At 63.7% G+C, this 10,624-nt stretch overlaps 4 protein-coding genes across 11 annotated transcripts in view; 3 read left to right on the forward strand and 1 right to left on the reverse strand.

Annotated features, from left to right (window-relative positions):
- ODF3B (outer dense fiber of sperm tails 3B) overlaps positions 1-1,164 on the forward strand; it is a 2,175-nt gene extending 1,011 nt beyond the window's left edge. Inside the window, 3 exon segments of the mRNA XM_023747205.1 lie at positions 44-94; positions 215-427; positions 615-1,164. Coding sequence (XP_023602973.1) covers positions 44-94; positions 215-427; positions 615-695 — 345 coding nt within the window. The 3' untranslated portion in view covers positions 696-1,164.
- Positions 1,165-1,451: 287 nt separating this feature from the next.
- On the forward strand, positions 1,452-5,394 carry TYMP (thymidine phosphorylase). Of its 3 annotated transcripts, XM_023747198.1 has the most exons (11): positions 1,511-1,652; positions 1,831-2,053; positions 2,202-2,404; positions 2,807-2,905; positions 3,317-3,446; positions 3,762-3,880; positions 4,321-4,483; positions 4,564-4,794; positions 4,905-5,045; positions 5,128-5,292; positions 5,330-5,394. In XM_023747198.1, the coding sequence occupies exons 2-10, from the start codon at positions 1,861-1,863 to the stop codon at positions 5,283-5,285; spliced, it is 1,437 nt and encodes a 478-aa protein (XP_023602966.1). In that variant the 5' UTR covers positions 1,511-1,652; positions 1,831-1,860; the 3' UTR covers positions 5,286-5,292; positions 5,330-5,394. The 3 variants fall into 3 exon arrangements, with proteins under 3 accessions (XP_014303855.1, XP_023602966.1, XP_014303854.1); XM_014448369.2 differs by having other exon boundaries at positions 1,452-1,652; positions 1,851-2,053; positions 5,128-5,394; XM_014448368.2 differs by having other exon boundaries at positions 5,128-5,394.
- A 107-nt stretch (positions 5,395-5,501) lies between these two features.
- On the forward strand, positions 5,502-7,447 carry LOC102425636 (protein SCO2 homolog, mitochondrial). 6 transcript variants are annotated; one of them, XM_023747199.1, is made up of 4 exons: positions 5,502-5,643; positions 5,854-6,128; positions 6,227-6,314; positions 6,608-7,447. In XM_023747199.1, exons 3-4 carry the CDS (start codon positions 6,301-6,303, stop codon positions 7,419-7,421), a joined length of 828 nt encoding a protein of 275 aa, XP_023602967.1. In that variant the 5' UTR covers positions 5,502-5,643; positions 5,854-6,128; positions 6,227-6,300; the 3' UTR covers positions 7,422-7,447. The 6 variants fall into 6 exon arrangements, with proteins under 6 accessions (XP_023602967.1, XP_023602969.1, XP_023602968.1 ...); XM_023747201.1 differs by having other exon boundaries at positions 5,854-6,093; XM_023747200.1 differs by having other exon boundaries at positions 5,517-5,673; positions 5,854-5,981.
- A 130-nt stretch (positions 7,448-7,577) lies between these two features.
- The window catches only part of NCAPH2 (non-SMC condensin II complex subunit H2), a 13,242-nt gene continuing 10,195 nt past the window's right edge, over positions 7,578-10,624 (reverse strand). Inside the window, 13 exon segments of the mRNA XM_023747206.1 lie at positions 7,578-7,727; positions 7,730-7,817; positions 7,881-8,030; positions 8,116-8,217; positions 8,291-8,346; positions 8,450-8,521; positions 8,610-8,703; positions 8,776-8,846; positions 8,996-9,049; positions 9,134-9,241; positions 9,444-9,510; positions 9,731-9,802; positions 10,374-10,592. Coding sequence (XP_023602974.1) covers positions 7,678-7,727; positions 7,730-7,817; positions 7,881-8,030; positions 8,116-8,217; positions 8,291-8,346; positions 8,450-8,521; positions 8,610-8,703; positions 8,776-8,846; positions 8,996-9,049; positions 9,134-9,241; positions 9,444-9,510; positions 9,731-9,802; positions 10,374-10,592 — 1,203 coding nt within the window. The 3' untranslated portion in view covers positions 7,578-7,677.

Genomic DNA, 10,624 nt, shown 5'->3' on the forward strand with positions numbered 1-10,624 from the left:
TAGGCGTAGGTTTTGAGTTTCAGCTCGCCGGCCTGCCTTCCAGGGTCCGGGCACCTACACGGTGCCCCCCGGTCCTGGGCCCCGCGAGTCATCAGTAAGGTCTCCGCCCCCACCTACTCCCCTCTACGGCCGCAACGTCGTGGGCAGCTTCTTTGAGGACCCTCAGCAAGGTGAGGGGGCTGCGGGCTCCACGTCGGGAGGGGCAACTGGGTAGCGGGCCAGGAAGCCCGGGGCTGGGGTCAGTGGACAACGGGAACGGAGGCCCAGCCCAGCACCCCTCCCGCAGACCCCAGGTCCCGGCACCTACCACGTGGTGAACCCCGGCATCTACAAGTCTCGGGCCCCCCAGTTCACGATGCAGCCGCGGACGGCGCTTCCCCAAGACAACAGCCAGAACCCCGGGCCCGCAGCCTACAGTGTGGACCAGGTGACCTGGGGTCACGGGGCCAAGGGTCAGATCCCGGGGGATGAGAGTCCGGGTCCAGGATGGAGGGTCTGAGGCCCGAGGTTTGGGACCGGGGCAGGGGTGGGGGCAAAGGGGAGACCGGACGGGGACCCTGGTGCGGAGCTGCAGGGTCAGCCTGCGAGGTCAGCGGCGTCTCCTGGGCCCCCAGTACCGGAAGCCCGGCGGCTTGAGCTTCGGGATCCGACACTCGGACTACGTGGCCCAGACCTTGGCCGAAGTGGACGACTGATGGGCCGGCGGGCGCGGCCCCACAAACTTTGCTTAAAGCTTCGGGAACCAGCCGGGTGTCCGCCTCTCTGTGCGCCCGGCCGGGAGAGGGCGAGGGGGCGGAAGGGCGGGGAGTGGGGGGCGGCGAGTCCGGGAAGTCGAGTCCCGGGGGGCCTGTGATTGGCCGGAACCAAAGAAACCAAAAACGAAAGCCGCGTCTCCAGGCCCCGGTAGACGAGCTGGTGCGAGCTTCCTCCCCGGATGCCAAGCTTGCTGTTTGGACCGTAGTCAGGGCACCTACCAGTCAGCCAATGAGTACATCGATAACTAAAATAACTACTTTATATTTCTCTCTCTTTTCCTCTCTAAAATCCAATAAAAAAAATCCTCAGGTGAGAATTGAAAATAAAAAAAAAAACATGGGGGGATGGGGGGTCATGTGGGGATAAGGACACGTATGTAATAACTTAATCAATAAAAAATTTTAAAAATAAAAAAAAAACCTGCCCTGGCCTGTGGTTAGCGCGTGGGCTTGCGCACCGAAGGGTCGGGGGTCGCGGGTTAGACTCTGGTCCAGGGCAGGTCCCTGAGTTTCGGGATTCTCCCCACCCCCTCCCTTCCTCCCTCCCACTCTTTCTGAAAAACAATGGCAAAGATATCATGTGAGGATTAACAAAAAACAACAAAAAACACGTAGTAAGTAATTTTTGAAAAACACATCATCCCGCCTTCTCGAGGCGGCGATTGGTCCAGAGTCCTAACTGTATGAGGCCCCGCCCACCTGCCGTCTAGGGCAGCCAGTGACCAACGGGTCCGCCCCTCCCTGTGGGGAACTCACTGCCCCTGCCTGTCGGGAACTGCCCCTGACTGTCGGGAACTGCCCCTCCCTGTCCCCGCGGAGTCTTAAGTTCCTGGAGGGACAGGGCGGAGGCCGGCAGGAACCCGAAGCAGGAAAGGCGAGGGCCGCTGTCCGGAACAGGTAGGAGCCGGGGTCCCGTTATGAGACTGAGAAGTGGGAGGTGGACCCAGAGACACGCACGTGGGCCACACAGACCTGTCGGCGCAGGGAGGGGGGGGGGGCGGGGGCGGGAGGAAGGAACGGGCGGGGACGGGCGCACCTGGCTGCTCCGAGGAACACAGGGCGGGGCGGGTCCCAGGTGTGTCTCCCACCCCGCAGGCTCGGAGCAATGGCGACCCCGGGAGCCCCAGTGGGTGGCGTCTCGTCCGGAGGGCCCCAGTGCCCTCCTGGCCCAGCGCTGGAGCCCAAGCAGCTCCCGGAGCTGATCCGCCTGAAGCGAGACGGAGTCCGCCTGAGCGAGCGAGACATTCAGAGTTTCGTGCGCGCCGCGGTGGACGGGAGCGCGCAGGGCGCACAGATAGGTGTGTGGGGCCGGTGGGCATTCCTGACTCCAGCGAGACCTCCTACCCTTGGCACCCCACGGCTCCGCACCACGTCCCTGGCCCCGGCTAACCCATCCCTGTGAGAGCGCCCCCTCATGCTGCCTACACCACCGTGTCCCATGTTTAGGGGCCATGCTCATGGCCATCCGACTGCAAGGCATGGATCTGGAGGAGACTGTGGCGCTAACCCGGGCCCTAGCCAACTCCGGGCAGCAGCTGGAGTGGCCAGAGGCCTGGCACCAGCAGCTCGTGGACAAACATTCCACAGGGGGAGTGGGTGACAAGGTCAGCCTGGTCCTGGCGCCTGCCCTGGCTGCCTGTGGCTGCAAGGTGAGCGCCTCCTCTCCAAACCCGGAACTCGGGCCTCAGAGGCGGGCAGCTCCCAACCTCTGATTTGGTCCAGAAAGAGCCCCCAAAGGCAGGGCCCAAGCTCCTTGCACCCCCCCATTCCCAGCAGCCCCCGTAACAGGACCAAGCTACCTAGCGCCTCTTCCTCTTCAGTACCCGAGAAAGGACCCCCAAAGGAAAAGCTGGGTACTCCTCCCTCGACAGATACCAGCCTCCTTCCTCAGCACCCCCCCATCCCAAACCAGGACAATTTCTTTCCCATTCCCTCTCCACCAGGTGGACACCCACTACCACTTCTAACTGCAGCTAAAGTCCTAACCAGGGAAGGTGAGGGAAGAGGTGGGGGGTGACAGTGCAGGTGTACACAGGACCCCTGTCCAACAGGTACCCATGATCAGTGGGCGTGGTCTGGGGCACACAGGAGGCACCTTGGATAAACTAGAGTCAATTCCTGGATTCACCGTCATCCAGAGCCCAGAACAGGTACGTGGAAGCCACTGATCAGTCACTGACCTGGATTATTGATGTAAACATTAAACAGAATTGCTGAAGGATCACTGATGGGTTATCAGTCAGGGTCACTAATGAGGATATTCATAAAAGTTATTCACGGGTCTTTACTGATCATTGGACTTTGGTCAAAGTTACCAACGGACTTTTGGTTGGAGCCATTAATAGGGACTTGGTAAAAATCCCCAATGGACCATAGGGCATTGATTAATGTCACTGATGGGTTGAGCCAATCATCAATGAGGACTTATCAGAATTGTTCCTAAGTTATTGGTCACGGTTTTGACATTTGTCAAGGTGGCTGGTGAGTCCCTTGATCAGGGTTAGTGACGGGGTCAGTGACCAGAGGTCACTGGGAGTCCTGACACACGGGGATTTGGCCAGATGCAAGGTCTGCTGGAGAGAGTGGGCTGCTGTATTGTGGGTCAGAGCAAGGAGCTGGTTCCTGCAGACGGAATCCTGTATGCAGCCCGAGATGTGACAGCGACCGTTGACAGCCTGCCACTCATCACAGGTGACCTGACCCCACACTCCAGGGTCCACCTTCTGCATGTTAAACACCCCTGACTTCTGATGGACCAGTAAAGGGTCCTCTCCTAAGGGGACTGTGGGACCTCCCCCAGCCCAGGGCAGACGTCCCCTCACCACTCAAGAGGGAGACCTGGCTGAAGCACAACAGTCCAGCCCGGTGACGCCCATCATGAGGGACTTGACCCTCCATGTTCAGAGCCCCTGACTCCTCGTGCCTGACCTGAGAGCCAGGATGCCCTGCATCTCTCAGGAAGCGCCGAGCTCTCCTGTACCCAAGGCCCCCTCTGCTCCCTCACAGCCTCCATCCTCAGCAAGAAGGTGGTGGAGAACCTGTCTGCACTGGTGATGGATGTGAAGTTCGGAGGGGCTGCCGTCTTCCCGAGCCAGGCAAAGGCCCGGGAACTGGCTAGAGCGCTGGTGAGCAGCTGTGCCCAAGGAGCCTCTGCTGGGGAGGGTCTCTCCCTACAGCCCAGCCTCCCCTTCATAACCGAGCCGTCTGCTCCCCGTGTGCCTCAGCCACAGCCACTCAGCAGGCCTGTGTCACCATGGCCTCTGCCAGCACCTGGCTTCCCCACTCCCAGGTCCTCCTTCACCCCCTACTCAGTAGCCTCACCAAGCAAGGCTGACATGGCTCTCGGCCGGGGCGGTACACGGTCTTTCTGACCCCAGCTCTGAAGTCAGGCACATGGCCTGCTTCACCGCTCCCCGCACTCCAACAACCAAACCTTCGGGGACCCTCTCACTCCTGGGGAACTGGCACCCAAGCGTGCAGCACCGGCTGGAGTTTGGTAACAAGCGGGTTACAAGCGGCCCCACAGAATGCAGGGCAGGGGCCACACTGAACCATGTCTCCGAAGGTTGATGTCGGGGCAGGCCTGGGGCTCCGGGTCGCAGCGGCTCTGACAGCCATGGACCATCCCCTGGGCCGCAGCGTGGGCCACACCCTGGAGGTGGAGGAGGCGCTGCTTTGCATGGATGGCGCGGGGCCACCGGACCTGCGGGACCTGGTCGTTAGGCTGGGTGAGTGGACCCGTAAGGTGTCGGGGTGGGAACTACAGAACCGCCTCCGCGGCACCTAAACCCCGGACCCACGCCGGCAGGGGGCGTCCTGCTCTGGCTCAACGGACAGGCGGAGGCCCAGGCCGAGGGCGCAGCCCGAGTGGCCGCGACGCTGGACGACGGCTCGGCCCGGGACCGCTTCGAGCAGATGCTCGCGACGCAGGGTGTGGACCCGGGCCTGGCCCGAGCCCTCTGCTCCGGGACCCCCGCGCAGCGCCGGCAGCTGCTGCCCCGCGCGCAGCAGCAAGAGGAACTGCTCGCGCCTAAGGACGGTGAGCTCCCGCAGACCCGCCCCCGCCAGGCCTCCTCCCGCCAGGTCCCTGCCCTTCCTAAGCCCTGCCCTGCCCCACGCGCCCACCCGCTCAGCACTCCCTCCCCGCAGGCACCGTGGAATTGGTCCGGGCGCTGCCGCTGGCGCGCGTCCTGCACGAGCTGGGGGCCGGGCGCAGCCGCGCCGGGGAGCGGATCCGGTTCGGGGTGGGCGCCGAGCTGCTGGTCAGCGTGGGCCAGAGGCTGCAACGCGGTGAGCACGAATCCCGGCCCCTCTTCACCCCGCCCGCCGCCCCGGCCGCCCCAGCCACTAACCGCCCATCCGCCGCCCGCAGGGTCACCCTGGCTCCGCGTGCACCTGGACGCGCCCGCGCTCAGCGACCCGCAGCGGCGAGCCCTGCAGGAGGCGCTCGTGCTCTCGGACCGCGAGCCCTTCGCCGCCCCCTCGCCCTTCTCTGAGCTCATCTTGCCGCCGAACAACGCGCAGCAATAAAGCCGAGGGGCAGCAATAAAGCCGAGCGCAGCAATAAAGCCGAGGGGCAGGAATAAAGCCGAGCACAGCAATAAAGCCGAGGGGCAGCAATAAAGCCGAGCGCAGCAAAGCCGTGTCTGCGCCTGATTCGCTCGCGGGCAGGGGCGGGACTCCCGAAGCACCGCCCCGTTTTTGGCACGTGACCTTTGGTGCCCCCCCCCACCTTCTGCGCGCACTTCCGGCTGCCATCCGGACGCGCGTGCGCGACACGTTGACGCGTGCGCACTGGAGTCCAGCGTGGAGACCCGGCAGAGGGCCACCGGCCTCGGGCCCTGAGAGCGGGGCGGGGCGTCAGACATCCCAGCGCGAAACGCCCGAGGTGCGACCCCGTGAAGGCTCTGGGTGCGAGGTTCGGAGGGGCGGGAGGGCAGGCGCCTGGGGTGTGCTCGGCGCGTGGCCTGCGGCAGGGTCCGGCTTTGCGCGTGGGTGGAGGGCGCCCCGGAGGAGGGCGCCGAGAGGCTCAGGGCGTCTCCGCAGGGGCCGCCGGTCAGGCACGTCTAGTGCAGCGCTTAGAGCCCATTTGGTACAGGAGGCGGGTACAGAGGCCAAGGGACGCGCCCAAGGTCACCCAGCCCGGAGCCCAAGCCCAGGAATCGAGGGAGGAAGGTGGAAGCCAAGCGGTTAGTCCTCGGAGGCCCCTCAGCAGCAGCTGAGCAGGTGAGGGGGTCCTCAGACCCCCCCCCCAACACCCCTCCAGGAGCCCCAGTAGAAAGGCTCGGCCACCGGAGTTGTCGGAAACCCGGACGTGAAGCGGGTGCGGCTGTGGCAGGTGGAAACCTTTTCTCCAAGCGGGTGGGCAAGCCAGTGAGTGGCCCAGGTTCTGCTGTAGGTGGGGGAGGGGCGGTCTGCCGAGTCTGCCTTTGAGGGTTGAAGCCGGACTCACCGGCCTCCTTTCTGAAAAGGGGGCTCATTGCAAACGGATACACGTGCTCCGGAACCCAGGCAGCCGTGCACTCAGTGATCTCAGGCGGCTCCGATGCTGAAACACAGGTGAGTGCTGCCCTGTCTGGAGCTGCGGGGCCGGGGCCGGGGCCGGAGCCGGGGAGGGAGGAGGCAGAATGAGGCATTCGCCTGTAGGACAGCAGTGACAGGCTGGACTTCTGATGACACCTAAGCTTGGAGCTTCTGCCTTCAGAGGCGAGACGGTTCTGAGCTCAGCGGAGCACTGGGTGGCCATTTGGGACAGCTTGGTCCTCCAGGTGGAGACCCATTTCCCCAGTGATGGGAGGTGACCCAGGAGGCCAAGGCACCTTCCGGCTCCTGACATGTTTGCCCTCTTCCAGGAGCATCAGGCCTGTGCTGCTGCTGGCTCAGCTGCCCAAGGCTCAGCACGGGCTCTCTCAGCTCAAGGCCTCCACCCTCCTGAAGACTCCTGGAGGCGAGGCCCTCCATGTGAGGTGCCGGCTCTTGTCAAGGCAGGGCCCTGCAGAGACAGGCAGGCAGGGCCAGCCCCGGGGCCCTGGGCTGCGAACTAGGCTGCTGGTCACGGCCTTATTTGGGGCGGGGCTGGGTGGGGCCTGGCTGGCCATGAGGGCTGAGAAGGAGCGGCAGCAGCAGCGGCGGCGGACAGAGGCCCTGCGCCAGGCCTCCGTGGGCCAGGGAGACTTTAGCCTGCTGGACCACCGGGGCCAGGCTCGCTGCAAAGCCGACTTCCGAGGCCAGTGGGTGCTGCTGTACTTTGGCTTCACTCACTGCCCCGACATCTGCCCTGACGAACTGGAGAAGCTGGTGCAGGTGGTGCGGCAGCTGGAGGCCCAGCCCGGCCTGCCCCCGGTGCAGCCTGTCTTCATCACCGTGGACCCCGCGCGGGACGATGTTGCTGCCATGGCCCGCTACGTGCAGGACTTCCACCCGCGGCTGCTGGGCCTGACTGGCTCGGCGGAGCAGGTTGCCCAGGTCAGCCGCAGCTACCGTGTGTACTACAGTGCCGGCCCCAAGGACGCGGACCAGGACTACATCGTGGACCACTCCATCGCCATCTACCTGCTCAACCCCGACGGCCTCTTCACAGACTACTATGGCCGGGCCAGGTCGGCCGAGCAGATTGCAGACAGTGTGCGGCGCCACATGGCTGCCTTCCGCAGCGTCCTGCACTGACCTGGGTCATTAAAGGGTGTGGTGGAGCCACGTGTGTGTCTGAGCAGTACCAGCTGCCCTGGGAGGCCACGGAGGAGAGGAGCCCAGCACCTGGCTGTGGCTGGGTGCTGGAGATGGGCAGCGATCTTCTCTACACAGGAGCCTTGTAAAGGGATGGGTGGGGTGGCAACACCACTTTATTAGGCTGGGCCAGCCAGGAAGCAAGTGTGAAGTGAGCAGATGTGTGCCCAACATCATGGGGGACAGGGCTGCCCACTCAGGGCTGAGCCATGGAGGGGGCGGTGTAGGTCTGGAAGCGCTTGTGGGCCGCTGGTGTGTGAGCAGTCTTAGGGACATGGTGTCCACAGCCGCATCCAGCCCTGGCTGCTGGGTGATCTCACCCGTGTGGTCATTGGCCTGTAAGGACAGGGTGTCAGCAGAGCCAGGGACCACTCCCCGCCCAGGCCCAGGGCCACTCACCAGTTGCAGAGAGGCCAGCATGGCGCGGCACACCTCGAAGGCAGGCTGACCGGCCACCAGCTTCGCAAAGGGACACCACTGGTGGAGCTGACTGAACCTTGAGACCATCTGGTCCCCATACAGGTGGATGTCAAAGGGCACGTGCTGCTCCCGCAAGAGGGCAGAGCGAGGTCCTGGTCAAACCCTGCAAGCATCGGGCTCCGTGCCCGAGCAGAAGCCGGCCCAGCCCCCTTACCTGCTCCTGGAGCAGGGGCTGGATGCTGTCCTCCCAGTCCCTGACACGCTGGCTCAGCTCCGTCTCCTGGACGAACTTCTGAGACGTGGTGATGAAGAGCTCCTGGGGGAGGACGGGAGCTGCTGCCTCTGTCAGAGCCACCACCCAGCTCCCCTCCCCTCCGACCAGGGCCTACCACGTTCTTCCGGACCAGCTCCTCGTAGCTCAGGGATGCCGGCATGGCCTCTGCTTCTGGAAAGGAGGGCAGTGGGAGGGGTGGGCCACACCCCCCCTCCCTTCATCCTTGAGGAGCACCCTCATGAGGGCCTGGCCAGCAGCCCACTCCTAGACCTACCCAGGTCTGCAGCGTCCTCAGGCTTTGCCCTGTCAGGCTCTGCGTATTCTTCAGGCTCTAGAAAGTCATCTGCTGGGAGGTGGGGTGGAACCAGCAGGAGGCAGGTCAGCAGGCAGCCTGTCCTGAGCCCTCTTCCTCCCACCACCCTGTGAGCACCCACCTGCTGCCCCCAGCTCCTCCAGGGAGTCCTCCAGGCGGTCCTCCTCCACAGGCCACAGTTCCTCCTCGGCCCTCGGCAGCCACCGCTTAGCTGCCTGTGCAGAGAATCTGTGAGCCACTGCTGTCTCCCACCACCCGGGGCGGTGAGGCCAGTGGCTAGTACTTGCCTCCCTCCTCTGCAGTTTCCGGAGGGTCTCCAGCTGCTCCCTCACGTGTTTCCAGTACAGAACCTCCATGTCTGCACACAAAAGCCTCGTGAGGGGGTGCCCGCATCCTGCCTAGACCACCCTGGTCCACCTAGGGCCTTGGGCATCCCCAGGCGGAGGGGAGGAGGGCAAAGCATGGTGCCATTATCCCTCAGAGGAGCATACAGGGCCCCAGTCACACCTGCAAAGGACGGGCCCTTTTTCTGGAGCCTCCTGCTGTCAGCATGGTCAGCATCTGCAAGAGAACTGGGTTGTCAGGAGCCAGACCAAGTCCCTTCCTGCCCCTCCTGCACTGGCTCGGCCCCACACACCCACTCACAGGTGGCCAGGTACCACTGGTGGAAGTCCTGCAGCTTGGCGGCCCCCTTCCTCTTGCGCTTCTGTCCCGGAACCTCCTCCACGCAGGCGGGCACGGAGTAGGGTTTACCTGGGGGCCAAATGGACTGTGTCTCAGGGCACCACTGCAGGCCCCGGGGAAGATCACAGTACCAACACCCCTGAGAGCCATCACACGAGGGAGCACAGCCCCCCCAGGCTCTCCATGGGTACAGGGCACACCCCACCCACCACCTGTACCCCCATGAACCCAGCCACAGACACTGGGTACAGCTGTCCCTCCACCCAATTACCTTTCTTGAAGGGCTTAGAGTCCAGGGAGCTGAAGGGGTCCAGGCTCTGCCAGGGGTCTGGGGTCTCCTAAGCACGGAGAACAAGTACTCAGGGAGAGTGGGGGACACACACCCTTCCCCCAAGGCCAGCACTGAGGGCAGTGACGGCCAGGGGACACTGGCCACGCGGAATCCAGGGTCCAAGGGTGGAAGGGCCTCGGTCAGGTGGGAGTGAAGACGTGGGTGGTGGGGCCTCAGGCACACACCCTCCCTGCCAGTGGGGTCGGGTTGGGGCCCCACCACCTCACCTTCAGCTGGGACACAGGCTCCAGGGCCTCCCGCCTCTCCCTCAGCTCAAACCTCCTGGGCTGGGCAGTGCTCTGCAAAGAAATGGCCTCAGGGATGTCCCCTCCTTTGCTCTGGGGGCAAATACTCTCCAGGAACCAGAGTATTTGAGCAGGAATTTCAAATAGTTCAAGGGCTAAAAGTAACACGGCTAGGAAAACTCCAGAGAACACAAACTAGTGAGCTAGTGGTCACGGGGAAAAACAAAACAGTAACATGGTAATATCCACGGAGCTACCAGCCAAGATGAACACGAACATGCTTCCTGCGTAAAGTTCACGTTGTAAGAGGAAGAAAGGACGTCTTCACTCTAGGGCCGGAGCACAGAGCCCACCCTTCGGGGCTGAGGGGACGGCAAAGGCCTCCAAGGTCCCCCTTCCTGCCAGCCTGCCCTCAGGAGGCAGCTCCAGAGACCAGCTGCCACCTGTGGCTACAGGGGCACCACAGGCTCAGCCAGCCCTGAGGAGCAGCAGCTGCTCTGCAGGGAGAGGGAAGGGACAAGGAAGCCGCTGCCCAAGAGCTGGCTTAGGACACGTGGGGCTGCCCAAAACCCAGGGCTTGCCCGATGGACGACTCAAGCTTTGCAGGCCTCAGTGTGTGCCCCACCTGCTGTGGGCTCCTGGACTCCTGGGGCTCCAGGGGGACCTCAGGGAGCTCTGCCACCCCCTCTGCATCCTCATCCTCATCCCCACCTGCGGGCATCGGGCCTTCTGGAGACGTGCCTGGGCAGAGGAGCAAGAGACCCGTCAACCCCGAGGAGCCCGAAGACAGGACAGCAGGTGAGGGCTGCCCTCTGGGCCTGAGCGGCCCTCCCCGTCTCGGCTTCTTCATTCGTTAGACCCAGAGACTGGAGCACG

Source organism: Myotis lucifugus, unplaced genomic scaffold (genome assembly GCF_000147115.1).
Source record: "Myotis lucifugus unplaced genomic scaffold, Myoluc2.0 scaffold_812, whole genome shotgun sequence".
Taxonomy (NCBI): Eukaryota; Metazoa; Chordata; class Mammalia; order Chiroptera; family Vespertilionidae; genus Myotis; species Myotis lucifugus.